We start from the raw sequence: 18,028 nt of genomic DNA, 5'->3' as shown, positions 1-18,028 counted from the left end.
CAGCCTGTATGCAATGAATTCATCATGGAGAATGGAGGACTTGGGGTCTATATCCGTTTCCTATCTAGCCCAGGGTTTGGTGGGAGGTGTGTGGAGGACACTGTATTACTCTGTAACTCAGAGTCAGAAGGAAAGGAAACAACTTGCAATGAGTCCTGCAGAGATGTATCCTCATTGGGACCTGTGACTGCCTGTTCCCAGCCCTGGCATCCCTGGGTTAGGCTGGTAGGCCATATACTCAATGTCTAATTTATAAACTTTGTATTTAAAATAACTTGTGATGTTTTATCAGTGTGTAGATACAGCTTGCGTGCCCTTCTCTGCCTCCAGATCAGGAAGGCTGGTACCCAGCACAGGTAGCTGCAGCTTCTATTTTGGATCATACTGCACTTATAGCTTGCAGTAACCCTGGCTGTGAAATAATTTGCCAGTTTGTTGATGCTGAAGTGCCTTTGTTAGGCATGTGATATTTCTGTCTGTGAAGGCTTGAGATGCTTGAGTAGCCTTAGGAAACTATGTTAAGTATTTTTAAGAAGTTAATGTGACAAATCTGCTGATTTCTGCAATGTTGCACAGCCTTACACGTTCAGCACTAAATCCATGCATGGATTGATGTTAGCATTGAACAATAACTGTTTCTATTGATTGCCAACCTGGCAGCAAGCAGAGAGGTACATTCTTGAAGTCCTGCAGCATTTAAGATGACAGGAAGAAAGCTTGAAGACAGCTAATTATAAACCAATGGTGATTATAACAGAAGGTTTGAGGTTTCCCTCAGGCGTATTCCTGTGCAGTTTGGTCACAGTTAAAAAAGAATGTAATGCAATCCCCAATCTTTAAACTTTCCATACTTGCCTCCAACCCTTAGTTTTGTTTGAACGACCTTGCAAATAAATTTTACCTTCTTACTCCATTTTAAAACCTACCTGTCTTTCGCCAAGGTAAAATTCTGAAACTGTTTAGTACACTTCAAATTGTTTTAAAAATATGACTGGTAATGTTTAGGGCCATTAAAAATGGTTTGGAAGCCTTTATAGACGTATGTCTTGTAAATGTAATCGGCTCTTGGAAATAACACAAGGGTTTATTGGGTTATACATTTTAATTCTGAGTGGTTTGGGTTTTGAAATTAAGAGATTTCCAGTGTCATAAATGGAAACTGTATATTTTGCAGAACATGAAGAAGAGGTACAACATGTACCCATGCAGTGAGTTTATGGAACTTGGTGCTATCAGCACTGAGTTTTTTTTAAATGGAAATTTTAGATTTATTTACTAATGCTGAATTCCTGGAAAAGTGGGAATTGCACATCAGACCAAAAATTGAAAATCTATGTGTAATAGTACCTATGCGAAGCTGTAAGGAGTCTAGGAGAAATAGTGGGCTTAAGCCTCATCAAGGGAAATTAAGATAGTCAGTAACAACAACTCCTCAGCCAAAAAAACAACCTCCCTTCTAACAGTGAGGCATGTAAGCTACAGGGTAGCAGGTCTCCCCTATTGATCTCCCGTTACAGAAATGTCATAATACTTTCGGGCTGACTTCTCTCATGTAGATGTGAAAGTAGATCCTGCCTTGAGGCAAGTGCTGTCCTACAAAACCTCTCGAGTTCCTTCTCTTCTTATTCTTCTTATTTTTAGGGGTTTGTGAGAATATGAAGGATAGGACATTTGTGTATCCTGTATGGAGCTTAGGGAAGTGGAAGAAGTTGGACCTTAAGGACACATGTAGTGTCATAACGAACCTGTAGCTCAGACTAAGCAGAATTAGGCTTTGTTTGTTGATGCTTAATCATGGAGTTCCTTTTGCCTGTGCTTCTGTAGCTCTGTCTAAGCAAACATCAGTTTCAGAATGATAAATTAAAAAGGCAGGAGCACTGGTGTCAGAGAAGAAAGAAATCAAATACTGTGCATTGGGATGTAAATCTTAGAGGAGTCAGTGGAAAAGTACCTCAGCTTTAAGATGTATCCAGGCTTTCTGGAATTAAGCTTATGTCTAGCTGCAAGACAGCAATTCACTGTGCAACTGTCGAGCTCAGACTTTAATTCTTGAGCAGTGCCAATTCCAGAAGCGTATCTACATATGTAGATGCCAAGTGGTCCGTCTTACTGTTCCAAAGAGTAGTAGTTACCCAGAGGAAGAAAGAGAAATGTTGCTGCCTCTAGGAAAAACAGGAAGGAATTGGTGGAGTGCTTTTCTCTGTGGCAGCCAGTCCCTTAGCACGGAACACCTTGGCCAAGACTTAGAATAAGCTCATTTCTTGCCTCCATCTAGTTTCAAATGTAATCTGAAGATTTTAATCTGTAAATTTCAAATAAAGCAGCACATGTGAACACCTGCTGGTACAAAGGGAGCTTCAGTGGTTTGTGTAGCTGTGTCTGTTTGGAAGAGTCTTTAATAGCGTATTAGCAGGCTTGAAGAAACAAAACTGGCTTGAGTGAGTTGTCCAGGTGGAAGGAGTTCTGCTGAAGGATTCTTTTTTTTTCTCTCCCCCTCCAGCTCTCATTGTTGAACTTTGATGTTTTGAAAACTGGGTCAGCCAAGCATTTGTGGAAAAAAACAAAGAACCCAAACAAAAAACAATTATCAGAGTGGTATTTCTTTTAGGAGGACACAGATCTGTTTTGTTTCTGACCAGCAATCGTAGAATCACAGACTGGTTTGGGTTGGAAGGGACCTTAAAGACCATCCAGTCCCAGCCACCCTGCCATGGCCAGGGACACCTTCCACCAGACCAGGGTGCCCAAACCCCCATCCAACCTGGCCTTGAACCCTGCCAGGGATCTAGGGGCATCCCCAGGTTCACTGGGCAGCCCATGCTGAGGCATCACTGTCCTCACAGGGGAGAATTTCTTCCTAATGTCTAATCTAAATCTACCCCTATCTGTTCTATTGTTACGTGTTCTTGTAAATAGCCCCTCTTCAGCTTTCCTGTAGGAGGAGAGTACCTTGAGGTACTGGAAAGCTGCTGTAAGGTCCCATTTAGAGCCTTCTCTTCTCCAGGCTGAACAACCCCAACTCTCTCAGCCTGGCTTCATAGGAGAGGTGCTCTAGCCCTCTGATCATCTTTGTGATCCTCCTCTGTATTTGCTTTAACAGCTCCATCTCCTCCTTCTGCTGGGGACCCCAGAGCTGGACACAATACTCCCGGTGAGGTCTCATGAGAGTGGAATAGAGGGGCAGAATCACCTCATTTGACCTGCTGGTTATGTTTCTTTTGATGCAGCCCAGGATATGGTTGGCTTTCTGTGTTGCAGGCATGTATTGTCAGGTCATGTTGAGTTTCTTGTACACCAGTGCCATCAAGTCCTCCTCCGCAGGGCTGCCCTCAATCCATGTGGAGTGCAGCCAATGTTTCTGACCTGATACATCAGTCCTTGATGTTTGCTTTGAAGCAATTTCAGTTGCCTGTATTTGAGGGAAATCAGTAGGACAACTCCACCAAAAACACTTGATACAGTAACATAAGTTGTTCACTTTTAAATGAAGTTGGAAAAAAGTTTAAAATGTTGAATGATCAGAAGGCTGGAACAATTCTTTGAAGACACACCTTGTTCAGCCTGGAGAAGACTCCTGGGAGACCTTATAGCAGCTTTCCAGTACCTGAAGGAGCTACAGGAAATCTGGACAAGGGCTGGTTACAAGTTTTAAGGGAATTTTGCTACATCGCTGATAAACTTGTTCTTGTGTTTGACTTGAGATGGTTTCTGAACGCCACCACCTGTGAAAGAGAACATAAAGCCCAGATGTGAAGAGGGAAAGTGTGTTTATTCTCTGCTGTACCATCATCTCCTCCCCCACTGCCCCAAAAATGTTGCTATAAGCAATACTTGTATTTAAAAATGTTTGTGTTAAGGGGTTTTCCAACAGCTCCTGAAAGAATTTTCTTTGGATTCGAGTTTTTTATTTGGTGTGGGAACTCTGTCCACCAGGATTTTAGCTTTCTGTAAAAGCATTGCCAGTTAATTTCTGGTATAACAATTAAATCTCTTACAGAAGATCTTATTGCTGAGAATTGCTGATGTCATGGCTATCATTCATTGGTTGCTATGGAAATTAAGTAGGAATGCATTCAATATTAATACTGTATTCCTACTATGTGTGCTTTCCTGTTGGGAGAGCGCTTGCTTTCTCCAGGAAGGCAGGCTGCAGCGATCCTTGAGACAAGGGGTGGGTGCTCTTTGCAAACACTTATGGGATACCCCATTCCTTGGGGCCTGCAATACAAGAAAGATATAGAACTGTTAGAGAGGGTTCAGAGGAGGCCATGAAGATGATTAAGAGGGCTGGAGCACCTCCCCTATGAAGAGAGGCTGAGGGACCTGGGCTTGTTCAGCCTGGAGAAGAGAAGGCTGCAGGGGGACCTCATTGCAGCCTTCCAGTCCCTGAAGGGAGCAGAGAAACAGGAGGGGAATCAGCTTTTTAAAAGGGCAGACAATGGCAGGACAAGGGGGATGGATTAAAGCTGAAGAAGGGAAGGTTTAGATTAGATATTAGGGGTAAGCTCTTTACAGAGAGAGTGGTGAGGTGTTGGAACAGGCTGCCCGGAGAGGTGGTGGATGCCCCATCCCTGGAGGTGTTCAAGGCCAGGTTGGATGGGGCCCTGGGCAACCTTGTGTAGATGCAGGCCTGGAGGCTGGTGGCCCTGCCTGTGGCAGGGGAGTTGGAGCTCTGTGATCCTTGGTGTCCCTTCCAGCCCAGACCATTCTATGATTCTGTGATTCTCTGATTCCTTTCTCTTCTCCAAAGCCATCAGCCACCGTTGTGGGGCTTCTGCAGTTCACATCAGTTTCGTACAGCTTGTAATTGCCTGTCCCAGGCCTGTAGTGCGCTTGCAGTAACGTGCCGTGATGGATTTGCATGAGATTTTCATGATCTGGGACAAGTTGCTGCCCAGGCACTTCACAGTATGTTTCTTCTCCTGAAGTTTGAAAGGGAGGTTCCTTCCAGAGATCCTGAAAGGTCCTGTATAGAAATGTGGGGTTTATGTATCTGCTCTTCAGCGCAGTTTCCCTGCGTCCTTTTTGCTGTGGTGGGACAACAGAGTTTGGGGATGGTTCATTTTATTAAGTCCTGGTCTGGTGTTTAACTTCCATTTTGGGATGTAAGGAACAGACCGTGTCTTTATCTAACTCGCAGCTGTATTTTCTTTCTCTGTTAAATTTTGAAATGTTCTTCGTAAAATGCTGTCGCGCTAATAAGCTGAGCTAGTATTTCAACGTTAAGATAAGGTAGGGATATAATTACAATTTAACACTTCTGATTAAAATGTAAGGATGCTAGAAAAGGTCTCAGGCTGTAGCGGAGCTGCTTGCCAAGATTCTTGAAGAAATATTTGTGTCTTTGTTTACTACCCATTAAAAGTCAGGTAACTGTCGTAGCACTGTTTCAATACAGGAGTTGTGTATATCTACTCACAGCCTGGGGGAGGGAAGAAAGCTCTTAGAAATAAGCTTGAAGACTTGGAAGGGGACCTGCTGCTTAAGGAAGACTTGGCTTTAAAAAAAAGGAAGAGGGCCACAGTGTTCTGATTATATAGTTGAAAGTTATTTTTACAAGAAAGAAACTTAAATATATTTTGGTATCTATAAGGAATTCACACACCACCACCCCAGGGGAAACAAAAAAACAACCAACCAGGAAGAATTCTGAAACTGCCTGGAAAATGTGCAGAGCCACTGGTATGGATAATGATGAGCTGCTGGCTTCTGCAGGAGGGGTGCAGTGGGGAGAACTAGGTTTTCATGATGAAGGGCTTAAAGCGTAAAGTGTGAGTGCAAACAAAGCACCTTTTGTCCGCTATATCATAAAGAAGTATTGTGAGGCACTGTAATTTCTTTTATAGTTCAGAATTGATTGATGCTCAGTGAGCCCTGTGGATTGTACCGCTTTGGTGGGGATAGATGGACTTGATACTTGCAATAATATCCCCATTCACTGGAGTGGAAGCAGTATTGAAAACTGCAGCTCAACTTGCTGTCTCTAGCAGTAGTGGCATGACTGATTGCTGGAAGTTGGAGCATGGGGCTTGAATAGAGGTTTGGCAACATGGGAAAATGGGTGTCTGTTTTGGAGTGTGACATGAGGCAATATTTACCCTGCTCTGTTTCTCCCTTTTCCAAGCAAAAGGCAGGTTGCCAAATACAGGACCGGAATGATTTGGATCTTCAGTTGGAAACGTTTGCCTACGCTGGGGTAAATGAGATGTGCAGATAGCTCAGGAAACCCGAAAGTTGTCCTCTGCTCAGCTTTGTGTCTGTCTGTATTGCTTCCTTTTTAAAGAGAAGTTAACAAACTTTCTTAAATTCCTAAACCCCTAACTTGCCCATACCGATATGCACAACCACAGAACCTCTGCATCAGCTTCCATGGGAGTCACGGCAGAGCCAAAGATCCATCCACGAAAGCTGTTTGATATAAACATGTGCTTCCAGACACGTACTGAGTGCATCTTTAGTTGTTGCTATTTGTGTATTTTTAGGATTAGAACTTTCTAGTTAGTGTGTTCTGGAGAAAGGAAGATCTCACACAACTGTTCAGCAAGCTCAGCTGAGAGAGCACAGTCGCTGTCTTGGCAGCTCTAGCATTCAGTTACAAGGCTTCAGCCTCACAGCTCATTTTGGAAAAGCTCTGAAGTGTCAGATCTGGTTTAGTTACCTTGTAGCTTCAATGAGATTCATTTTTCAAGCTGTTCTCCAGCTGTGAGGACTGGTTCAAGTGAAATTCTCATGGAATTGTTCCATCCAGATTAAGTTTTCAATAGTGAGATTGAATGTTAGAGCCTTCTGCAACAAAAGCTATTTTACATCTTTCAGTAATGCTGTGTAGAATCTCCTCTTTTGAAAGCATCTTGCCTTTTATGAAAAAACCCTCAACTTTCAAATTTCCCATAAAACTTTAAAACAGTCTGAGTGTGTCCCTTTAAGTTCATCCTATTCTGTTATTCTGCTGGAGTGCTTCAGTATGGCGCTAAAGAGGGAAATCCTTTCTTGTCCACCTACTTAATTATGGTATGCTAATTAATGAAAGAAAAACTGGGTTATTTCTGTTAACTCATGTCAGAATATTCTGTGATGGAGTGGGACTTCTCAGTAGATTATTAAACCTAGGTTTACCACTGCATTAAGCGACATAAGCATTGATTCTGATACTTCAAAACCATTTCTTCACTCTCCAGCTAGTCTAGAATATAAATGCTGAATTGCATATGATTCTTACAATGCCACGTGAATTGGGGTGAGATGATTTGACCTATAGCTCTTATTACAAAACTCCAGGAAGTTTTCTTCAGCGGCTAAGTACTTTGAATAAGGATATGAACGTTTTGGAGAGAGCACTTCCTTCCCCATCAAACACAACTGCAGTCAGAAAAGGTAGGGAGACATTGGAAAAATGAAAGCTTCCCCCCCAGTGTACAACTCAACTATCCAGAGTGCCCTGAGCACTAAGCTCTGATGTATTTCTTGAAATTGTTTTCTCTGTAGGATAATGCTACTCTGGGTTGTTAATATAAAAGCTTTGGAACTTGCAGTTTCTCTGCTGTTGGGTACATAGTGCTTGATAAGATGAATATAGAGAAAACTGATGTTTTTAAGAACTTTTTGTGAGAATGATGGATGTTTCTGTGTCCATAGTAGAGCCTGGTGGTGTAAGGAAGATAAAACAATTGTTTTTTACAGCTGGAGGGGGTGTGGGGTAAAAAAGAAGGATATTTTCTGCTTGCAACATTGGACATGTCTTTGGTTTGGACAGGAACATTCAAATATATTTTATTACCTTGCTATATAGCCTAATTCAGTTTTTGATACTAAATGTATTTATTACTCAAAAATAATTTATTCACAGTCATCTGCTGAGTTAAGGTTTTCACGCTGTGCTAGTAAAAAGAAAAGGACTACAGCTGATGCTGAATAAGCAGGAAAAAGAGTCCTGCTTTTCAAATTCATTTTTCCCCCCAAGTAGTCAAAGAGTGTCATTCCCTGGAAATTAGGGCTTTTCTATCCATGCAGGTGCCGCATATGGATACAAAGTCGAACCTCCAAACGTGGGGCTTGGAAGGCAGCTAGCTAAGCACTGTCAGTGCTTCTGACTTTTTAAATCCAGGGAGTTTAAGGAACAACCATTAAGCTTTTCTCCCCCTTCTTTCTTTCTTTCTTTCCTGCAGTATTTGGGGCACGTGGAAGTGGATGAATCCAGAGGAATGCATATCTGTGAAGATGCTGTGAAGAGACTGAAATCTGTATGTATATCTGTTTCATAGAAAAGTTGGTTCTGGGGCTGTGAGCATTGCTGGAAAAGGTCCGTGTGGCAGCAGTGCCCCAGCTGAAGACTGAACTTCTGACTGACTTAGGGAGAACAGTTGGCTGGTCTGAGAGCACTGCTGCGCTTAGGGGGAACCTGCTAATCTGGTGACAAGAGGGAGAGAGTTACAACTGGTCTTTCTACTTGCAGAAACTCTGCAAAGCATACGCGTGAAAATCCCCTGTGACCTTTGAGACTTAAATTGGGACTTCAACCATTGTTTTTTAACAGTTCTTTCTCACTCTCTCTTTTCCTCTCCCTCTCTCTCTCTCCCTCTGTTGCCTGCCACTTTAATAGTGACTGAATTCACCATTATACAAAATATTACTTGATTTAGGCTGCTTTTTTTCTAATGCACTGCAACATTATAGTCACGCATGAAATAATCTGGCTTGCATCTGCTCAAAGTGGCCTGAAGGCTGCCTAATTCTGATGTCATGAAGTGGGCTGCTCTTTGTTTGGCTTCTGTGAACGTTTGCTTGTGTAAATGGCACTCGTTCCAAGCTCTTTGTATTTCTGTGGCCATTTGAAGAGGTCTTGTCATCTCTTTTCTGCAGCTGTAATCTCAAAAAGTCCTGCAGAAATAGCAAACTGCAGAAAGGCAGCGGTGAGTCTATCAAGGAACTGAGGCTAAACCAGCATTGAAGAGAACAGGAGAAAGGACATTCAAACTTGAGGTCTGAATAGAGAATTGCAATCATTTTCATCCCATCTCTTAAGGTGTCTTAGCTGTGTGAATTCTTCAGTGATGCCTTTACTGGAAGAAACTCTTGCATCCTTGTAGCTCACCAAAATGACTGAAAGTATATCAGATGCTTCTGCACCTTTGCTGACTTCAGATGTCTACTACTGGACGTCGCTTTCTTCCCTCACCAAACGTGAGAGTTTAAATGGTTTCCAACTAAACCTGTTCTTCCTAGCACACAACAAGGATTATAGGTTATCTTTTTCTTCCTTCTGTTGTGCTGTGAAGTTTCGGAATTGATTTAGGGCTCTGATTAAGATCAAGTCTTTGCGTTCTTTTTTTCTCTCAACTAATGTATAGCAACCTGTTAAAGCTGCATCCCATCTGTTCCCAGCTGTGATTGATCTTTATTTAGTTTAGGTAGCTTAAAGTTCAAGTACTGACCACATAACGAATTGCATCTGTTTTTGTTTCATTCTGGTTTTTGTTCTATCAGAATTCTTTCTATTAGTACACCAACTTCTCTAGTTCTCTTCTCTGGAGAACTGTGCTGTCGAGTATCTGTTCTCTAGTTTTTTCGCAAACTTGCATCTCACAAGCCAGTTTAGGGTAGCTAAGCTTAGAAATAATGAGACATAGTAAAAGCATAGCGCTCGGTTTCTTCAAGAACCTGGGTAATTCCAAGATCGTGGTTCTCGATCGCCTGGATTACTGATTCCAGTGTCAGACTCGGATATCTGACTTCTACAGTGCATTCTCTGGAAGTCAATAATTTCATTTCCCTGTTCCCTGCTATGTCATAATTACAAATTCGGAGTGGCATAAACTTTCCCGTTCTCATAAATTCATCATTTTTCTTCAGATAACTTTGGTGTCTCCCACTGTTTGAAGTTTTTGATATCTATATATATAAATTAGGCACAAATGCATACTCTTATGATTGCAGTTTGCAGTGTCTCTTTGTCAGTATTGGAAGTTGAGAAGCAGAGGTGAAGTTCTCATTGGGCCCAAGAGGAAGATTCAGGTTACTGAAACTACTTTGTGCCCTTCAGATTCCATCAGATCCAGGTTCATTTTGGGCTGCTCACTCCAATTCAACCCCTGCCTGCCCCCCCTCTCACCCCCAGCACATAGGTTTTAAACTGGGGCCATTTTTTTTTAGGACTCTGCTATTACTGAAAGCTTTTTGCTGTACAGCATTCTCTCTTAATTAGCCAGAGCTGAGACACTGGATGATGTTTCAGCATGCGAGGAATGTGATAAGAAAACAGCTTGTTCTTTTTGGTATTCTCTTGTTTTCACAGCGCTTGGTTATTTTGATGGGCTTTCCCTCAGTCTTGAAAGAATTAGAAGTTTGAGCTGCAGTGCTCAAACTGAAAGACAAGCTAAGGGAAATTGAACTTCATTTTTCATATGGTTAAACTACATCAAAACCTATGTGGCCTAATTTAATCTTCACTGCTCTCTTTGCAGGCAAATCCAGTTAATAGGTAATAATTCTGTTCCCTTAAAATTGTTGAACACTTGTATCTCATAGCTTCTAAAAATTGAGTTCTTACCTATCTTTACTTATTTTAATAGGTACATTTTTTCCTCTTAATTCTTATTCTCCAACACTTGGCAAATCAATTGGGGAACTGAAGTCTGTTCTTTTTTTAGGCTTGACCAGTAGATTTAAAAACATTTTACAGGATCTCTCAAGAAGAGTATAGAACAGCCTTAATATTGGGTTTAGGAATCTAATTTCAGCTTTGCTTTTTGAAAGAAAAGATGCAAAGAAATCTGTCTCTCTATCGTGGGAAATAATCTTTCAGGGTTGTTTTTTTTTTCTTATTACCTGTTCGTTTAATATGGTATAATTGGTTTTGGGCACTGCATCTTGCAGAACTTGAAACCAGATGATGGTGAGCATTTTATTCAGGCATTGTTTAATTGGCAACTGAGTAAAAGAAGCTGCAAGAGAATCCCCCATCCATACTGTATTCAGTTGTTACAGTTTTACAGCTCTGAAATGGCACACCAACAATACTATAAGGTGCAGGTCATAATATTGTTGAGACCTAATGAAGACAAACTTATGTCCCTATTTTCTGTCTGATGAAATGGCAGCCTCATTAATAGATGAGAAACCCATGTATTCACCTCTCAATCTATAATTAACGTGGGTTTATATTATCATGCATTTCTCTCTTAGTAGGTTATTACCAATGTAGCTTACACTTTTACCTCCGTAGGGAGATATTACTGTGTACACATTTAATATCTGGTAGGATCCTTGTGTTTGGACACTAAGGATTAAATAATTTCTTCAGAACCTCTTCACCAAATTAAAAATATTTAGCACAAACTGGAAAATAACTTTGTAAGTGTATTTTACTCAGGTATGGGAACATCATATGAAGACAAATGTATACTCTCTCATGTCATGTTTTGATTTTAAATCAGCTTTAGCCTGTAGTTATTGGTTTCTAACTTGCCACTTCTTGTTTTAAATGATGCATTTGTTTTAATATATGTTCTTGTTTTAGCAGGTAAAGAGACATAATTTAATACTTTAAAACATGTTAGTTATCTCTAAACTGCATTAACTTAGTGTTGTTTGAAACCCATTTTGCATGATGTCTTTTCCATTAACCTTTTCTAGTTTATTAAAAAAAATAATCTTGCTTAACAAGCATTTTGCTGAGAGCAAAATTAACCATCACCTAAAAATGAGGTAGCTTCTGGTGAATCTCTATAGCTTTTGCTATCTTTAAAAAGCTGTTATTTAGTGTAATGCAATAGTCATTGCTCAACTTGGCAGCAGCATCCAACCCCTTCTTATTATGTACGCAACACTGTGATTAATCCATTAGTTCCCCTCCTAGTGTTCTGCATATCCTGTCCAAATACGTAGCCGTTCCTGCCTCTAAAAATTGTTAAGCTTTTCAGCTGGCTGAATTTAAGAGACGTTCTTTCTACAGTATCTGAGTTGACATAAATATGTTACAGGTCCTCAGTGCAGAGCTCTGTGGAAGGACGTCGGGGCAGAGCAGCACACAGCAGCTGAAGGCAGGAAATGCAAAGTCAGGATCGACACTCCCTTCTTAACTTTGTGTTTCCTGGCTTTTGTTGGCTTGCGTCAGAACCAGAGCTTTGTTTTAAATATAACCTTGTTTATCGATCAGTTGTCCAGATGCTGCCCCAGGATATTTGTAATAATACTTTTAATACAGTATTGTTACCACTGATCAACGTGTTGGGATTGCGTAGCATTAATTTGGGGGTCAGGGCCTGTCCCAACATGGCGCTCTGTCATCCACAGTTCTCCACCTCTTGCCCATTACTGCTAGACCACAGTTTCCTTACAGGCAAAACAATTTGGGAAGATGGTGGGAACAGCGAGACGCTTCATACCAGCTTCCCTCAAGTGCGGAGCGGCCTGTAGCTGTGGGGGACAGAGCACCAGGCCTTGTGAAGCCTTCTCGCAACGGGGTTGCTTCACATCTTGGCAGTTTTCACAGTCTGGTATCAAAATAAAGCCAGCAAACTGAACTGCATGCGAACACGCTTAAAACCGTGTGCCGCCCTGTTCTTGATGTGAACCTGGCAATCAGCATAATCGCTTCCAGGCTGAAGGAATTCAGGAAGTTGTAGTGCAGCTCTCTGTAACTTTGCACTTGCCTGTCTGTCCCTGCCTGGGCGGACTTTAAAGGGGTCTTGCTCTGCCCGTCAATTTAGAGTTGTAAAATAGATACCTAGTTTTTATATAATATTGTATAATGCCTTGGAAGGCTTCAAAGAGAGGGAAAGAGGAGGGGGTCTCATTCCTGGTTTAGTTGCACCATAAGGTGAGATGAAATTCCTCGCTGTTCAGAGAAGACAGAAAATGTGAAGCGTTAAGAGTAGCATGAAAATCAAACCAACAAATAGATGGCACAAAATGAAGCAGTGTTTAACCCTGCTTTGTAAATAGCCCTACGTATTTCTTTAACATTTGCTTTGGGAAAGATTGATCAATACAGGGCAAACTTGACTGTAATTCTGGAGTTAGAACTTCGCGTTTCACAAGAGCCCGTACAGTATTTTAATTGTTTAACCACCATGTCTGCTGCCAAGTTTGGTTTGTAACCTAACTAAAAGGGACTAAAGAGGGGAGAGTGAAAATAAAGTAACCACTTTGCATGAAATTGGGGCTGAGGTTCTCTTCTTTCCACCAATTTCAGGGCAGTAGCTTGTTAGAATTGTGTGCGTGCCCTTTGATCTTCATTTTCATGGGATTATTTTCACATTTGCCTGTCGCACCTTCTCATGGATAACTCTAAAACCCCCTTCCTTTCCCTCCAAACCCTATTCTTGTGTGTGCTTGTTGGTTTGAAACCCTGGGACATTTTAGCTACCTACAGTAATAGCGCTCGACTTGTCCCCCCCTGTTCCTCCAGGAAAGGAAGTTCTTCAAAGGCTTCTTTGGAAAAGTAAGTTTAATGCCTCATTTGTGCTTGCACTATAAGGAGTTACATCCCTGGTATAGCACTGCTGTAAAATCAGGGTGTTGAGAGTCACCTAATCCATTTCAGTTGGTCATACAAAAAGTATGGTTAAAAAAGCAACCTGAAACAGAAACTTAAATCCGTACGGGCTGTATCAGAAATCCAGTGTTCTGAAGTGATTTGGTTTTCCCCAAAAAAATCTGAATTGTCCTTTGAAGCCCTTAAACTTGTGACAGCCTGGGCAAATACCTACAGATGAGCACTTGGGGTCTGTGCCTTGTAAACTTTTCATGATCAGCTTCCTGGCACCATGAGCTGACACAAATGTTAGGACTGTCTCTTTAAACATTTCTTTTTTGAGCACAGTCCTAATTCATAGGTATATGAAGATGAGACCTACTATGTTTTTCTAATTGCAACTCAACTGTGTAACTGGAAAATTTAGTTCCTGTCATTGTTGTTGCTTTCATGAGTACCGTGACTTAGGCGTGAAGGAAAGCAACTGTCCTGTACTGCCTACATCTCTGCAACGCCTTGGAGACCCTGAAGAGCTCTCTCTCTTTTACCTCTCATCTCCTCCTTACATCTGCATTTCAAACTCTTGTTTAAAAAAAAATTGAGTTTATTTTTCATATGGAGTTAACCTAAGGTACAGCTTCTAGAGTATGTTGTTATAAAATTAATCTTAGCTCAAGTAGAAGGTAACAGGTTTGTAACCTCCATACAAAGAAAGATATTTTGGAGATTATTCTCTGCTTACAAATTTGGTTTGGCTTTGCTTGGGGAGTAAATCAAGTTGGTTTTTTTTTCAGCTGCTGCTTTTTCACCTTTCACTCAGTGTTGCATGTCACAGAGGGACAGCTGTTTTCCCAATTGGGCTTTATTCCTGTCATCTGGGAAATCACACGTTGAAAGGGCAGTGATAGTGACAGGCCAAGTACCGTAGGTGGGAGATCTGTCAGTTTTGTCAGGTCATTGCTGCCTGCTAACAAAATCTAAGAGCTGGAATCTACAAAGATTAGAGTGAAAATGCTAACTACTACTTACAGTTTGTTTAAAACAAACAGAACCCCGCTGTGCACCTTAACCTGACCCAGATACATTAGATTTCTTTCTATTTGCTGGTGTTAACTTATGTTAGGCTACACAAGAAAGTAAAGTCACAGAAGGACAGAGCTCTACATAGCACCTACAAACCTTTCTTTGGCTTTTTAGTTACCTAATAAATATGCCAGCTTCCCGGTTACATCTCGGTAGCTTTTTTATGAAGCTTTTTTTTAATACAGCCTTGTAGATCTGATTTGTCTTTTATTAGAATATTTTTGCCAAAGAGGGGCATGCTTCTCTTTCAGCCTGGGGAGTTTCATTAGCACTGAGGCCACTTCAGGCCGTAGTGTTTAGGTCTGCCCACAGTGCCAGTGTGGCAGTGCCTTTATTACAGCTTTGGCTTGCAGTGGGAGGCCAAATCTAGGGGAAAAAAGAGAAAAAAAAGGGACAGCTGTTCTCTTATTAATACTTCAGAAATACTAATAATTCTTAATATCTTTTGGCTGTCGCATCTATCATTTCTCAGTGTATGCCTTGCCTTGGGATTAGTATAATATTCCAAACTGCAGAGCTGCTTAAAATGCCCTCCCAGCTTTCAAAGTCAGTCTAGACAGGTATGCTGCTTTCCCTGACCATGTCTTCTCCCCCTAAAAGGTAAATCTGATGGGTTTGTGCCCAGAAACATTTGAGAATGTAGTACTGAAAATACTCCTTTTCAGCCTTAAATAAAAACAAGTGTTGATAGCTCCGGGTTGCAGTTTTAATTAGTAACCAAATCGGCTGCTCTTCATGTTTTATAAACTAAAGCTTCTCTGTTGTAATGAACTGTAGCACAGATTCGGTGGTCCTTCCCTGTTTTGCTTCCACCGAGCGCACGCGTTTCTCATCGCGCAGTGTTTTATCTGCAGTCCGAAATGATGTATTCTCCTTTTTATACCTCAGGCTTCAGATAAAAAGCTTACAGCTGGTTTTAAGTCCCAGGACAGAATGGAATAGGCAGAAAGGCTATGAACAATTTAGAAGCATTTTAAGAATGCGTTATTGGGCAACTTTAATTCTCCCAGTCTGTCGCAGATGTTTCCCTTGTGCCCAACTCACAGCGGTCCTGCTTTGTCTTCAGGCCTTGTCTGTTAGGATGAATGCTTCGCCCTCCCTCCTGGAGACCTCTGAGGACTCTGAAATTAGTGCAGATAATGAATCTGGTATTGGAGCAGATTACTGACCTCCTAGGAAGTGCTGAGCAACAAGGTTTCTATCAGGGCTGACTCAGCGGTGACAAATCAGGCTCCTGGGAGCCGGTGCCACGCAGGCTCTCCTCCAGCAGTGCTGTCATCCAAAAACTCTTGCATACGAAGACAGGCTACTGATATGGATGTCTAGATGGGTCCCTTGGTAGCAACATTTAAGACTACACTGGTCCAGTGGGTATTGGCCATTTGCTATAGATTTGTTTGGGGTCCCCTGTGCATTTCAGTGTTTATTATACAAGCTGTGGTTCTGTGTTGGAGTTCGCTTCCCACGCAGTATCTCCTATCTGGTCTGATCTTTGTCCTGTGTGTGCCAGAGTGCAAACACTCCTTTCTGCTTTCTGATCATGATATACATGGTGATATCCCGCCCATAATAGAGTAGTACTTTGATTTTTGTATAGCCAGTATAAACTATTTGGAGGAGTGTATTCCTTTATACATCACTTGTAGGCACAAGGAAGCTGAGGAGTCAGTGGATGGGAAAATTACGCATTGCCCAGCAGTAGTAGCTGTGTGTTGGGGATACAGACTGTAAGGGCTTACTCCATCTAAGTGCTGCACCCACCATAAATCTAGAAGGAGGAATGGGGACATAGAAGTGTGTTACCTTTTTTTTTTTAGTGTAGCAAGCCCACGTTTGGTTATCTTCCACGAGGAACCTTAATTTTCCAGTGGGAGAGGTGGATGTAGCCTTTTAGCCATTTCATTTGATTCTGAGAAACATGAAGTTGCATGTCTTAGGTGTTTTTGAATCCTTGCTTGGTAGAACAGCAGGAGTAACTCTGCTGAAGACCAGCCCTGCTTTAGGAAGGAGCCAGCTTGGTTAAACCTGACTTGCTCAATACAGACTTCAGGAACTGCTCACTGTTTCTGCAGAAACAAGGGGATTTTTTGTTTGCTGGGGAAAGTCGTGTACCTTGGTTTCTAACGATGGTGATCTAAACCAAGCGGTCACCTGCAGGCAGTGACTCCTTTTGATCGTTTGTGCTTGCTTTAAATAAAGATGTAAGACTATTAACAGCTTATAAGGAACTGGTACTCCGTTTTAAAGCAGTTCAAGGAAGCAGACCTCTACAAACCATTTGGTTTTGGGATTAATAGAGCCTTTTATGCTATGGAAGTTAGCTGAGCATTGAAAGTGCACACTATATATTGTAAGTATCAACTTTTCACTGCCATTTAAGACCAAAAGTTAGAATCTACTTTTAAATGCTGCAATATTTTGTTAACACATATGATGGTAAATTTAATTACATCTTCCTTTGTGAATAAGGGTCTTTCTGCTAGGTATTCCAGAAGCTGACAGTTTTACTTTAAACCTTCCCTGGGGTATCCAGGAGGCTGGATGGACATTTAGAAACTTGCTTCTGCAAGCACTTTTCCATAGCTTGCTTTCATGCTGTGCTTATTTTCTCTCTTTTCTCTTTTAATCACAAGTCAGTGCTGTTCTCTGTTCGCTTTTTGAAAATGCTGGGGTTGTTATTGCTGCTTCTGAAATTGGGACAGAAAGTTCCTCCCCAAAAACAAGCAGAAGTCTTGCCAGGCCCCTTTTCCTCACCCTTGCTGCTTTCTCTCAGAATGAAACCAATGTGATATGACAAGAGACTTTTTCACTCAGAGATACTTCATCCTCACAGTGTTAAAATTGGTGTCGCAGACTTGGAACATGTGGCAGCTTATGGCAGGACCTGTCCTTGCTCCATTACTTGCCATACAAATATAAATTATATACATCTGCAGTACTTCTTGCATGAAACCACTAGCTGATACCCCTCTTGGTGGTGTTCTCTTCACTCCTAAACCCAGTGCTTCAGAAAACGTTACAGGGAGAACATTGGCTGGCTTAAAGCACCCAGCTTATGAATTAAAGCCACACATTTAAAAAAAAGGTTATTTTTCTAGTAGTAGTTCTCTGTAACCATCAGTCAAATTATGTCAACATCTTGTACCTATTACCTGTTTTCTGTCTGATGAATTAGTGTTTATGCTGTTTTCCCTAACTTTCCCTTAAAAAGCAAACAATCTAGAAAGAATCTGCAGTTGAAATGGCTCCTGAAGCCTTCCTGCCTTTCCCACTTACCCTCAGCTTGCGGCAGCTCAGAGCTCCCACAGCCAAACTTTGGATAGGAGCCAGGCCTCTCCTCTGCCGCCTCAGCCTGCCACACACTGTGGCTTTTTCAGGACAGGCACCCAGGGGTTAAGAAATCATGTCTTTCTGCCTCTCTTCCCAGATGTGACTTTTAGCTTTTAACGAACTAGTGAAACGTTTTGGATG

General features: G+C 41.6%; 1 protein-coding gene across 1 annotated transcript in view; it reads left to right on the top strand.

Moving 5' to 3' along the window:
- Nucleotides 1-18,028, top strand: part of NUMB (NUMB endocytic adaptor protein) — a 70,839-nt gene that overhangs the window by 39,914 nt on the left and 12,897 nt on the right. Inside the window, exons 3-4 of the mRNA XM_084264066.1 lie at nucleotides 8,166-8,240; nucleotides 13,409-13,441. Of these exons, the coding sequence (XP_084120192.1) occupies nucleotides 8,166-8,240; nucleotides 13,409-13,441 (108 nt within the window). The remainder of the gene's footprint in view (nucleotides 1-8,165; nucleotides 8,241-13,408; nucleotides 13,442-18,028) is intronic.

Source organism: Gallinula chloropus, assembly GCF_964237585.1.
Source record: "Gallinula chloropus genome assembly, chromosome: 4".
In the NCBI taxonomy this organism is placed as follows: Eukaryota; Metazoa; Chordata; class Aves; order Gruiformes; family Rallidae; genus Gallinula; species Gallinula chloropus.
This window is presented reverse-complemented; position numbering and strand designations above follow the sequence as displayed.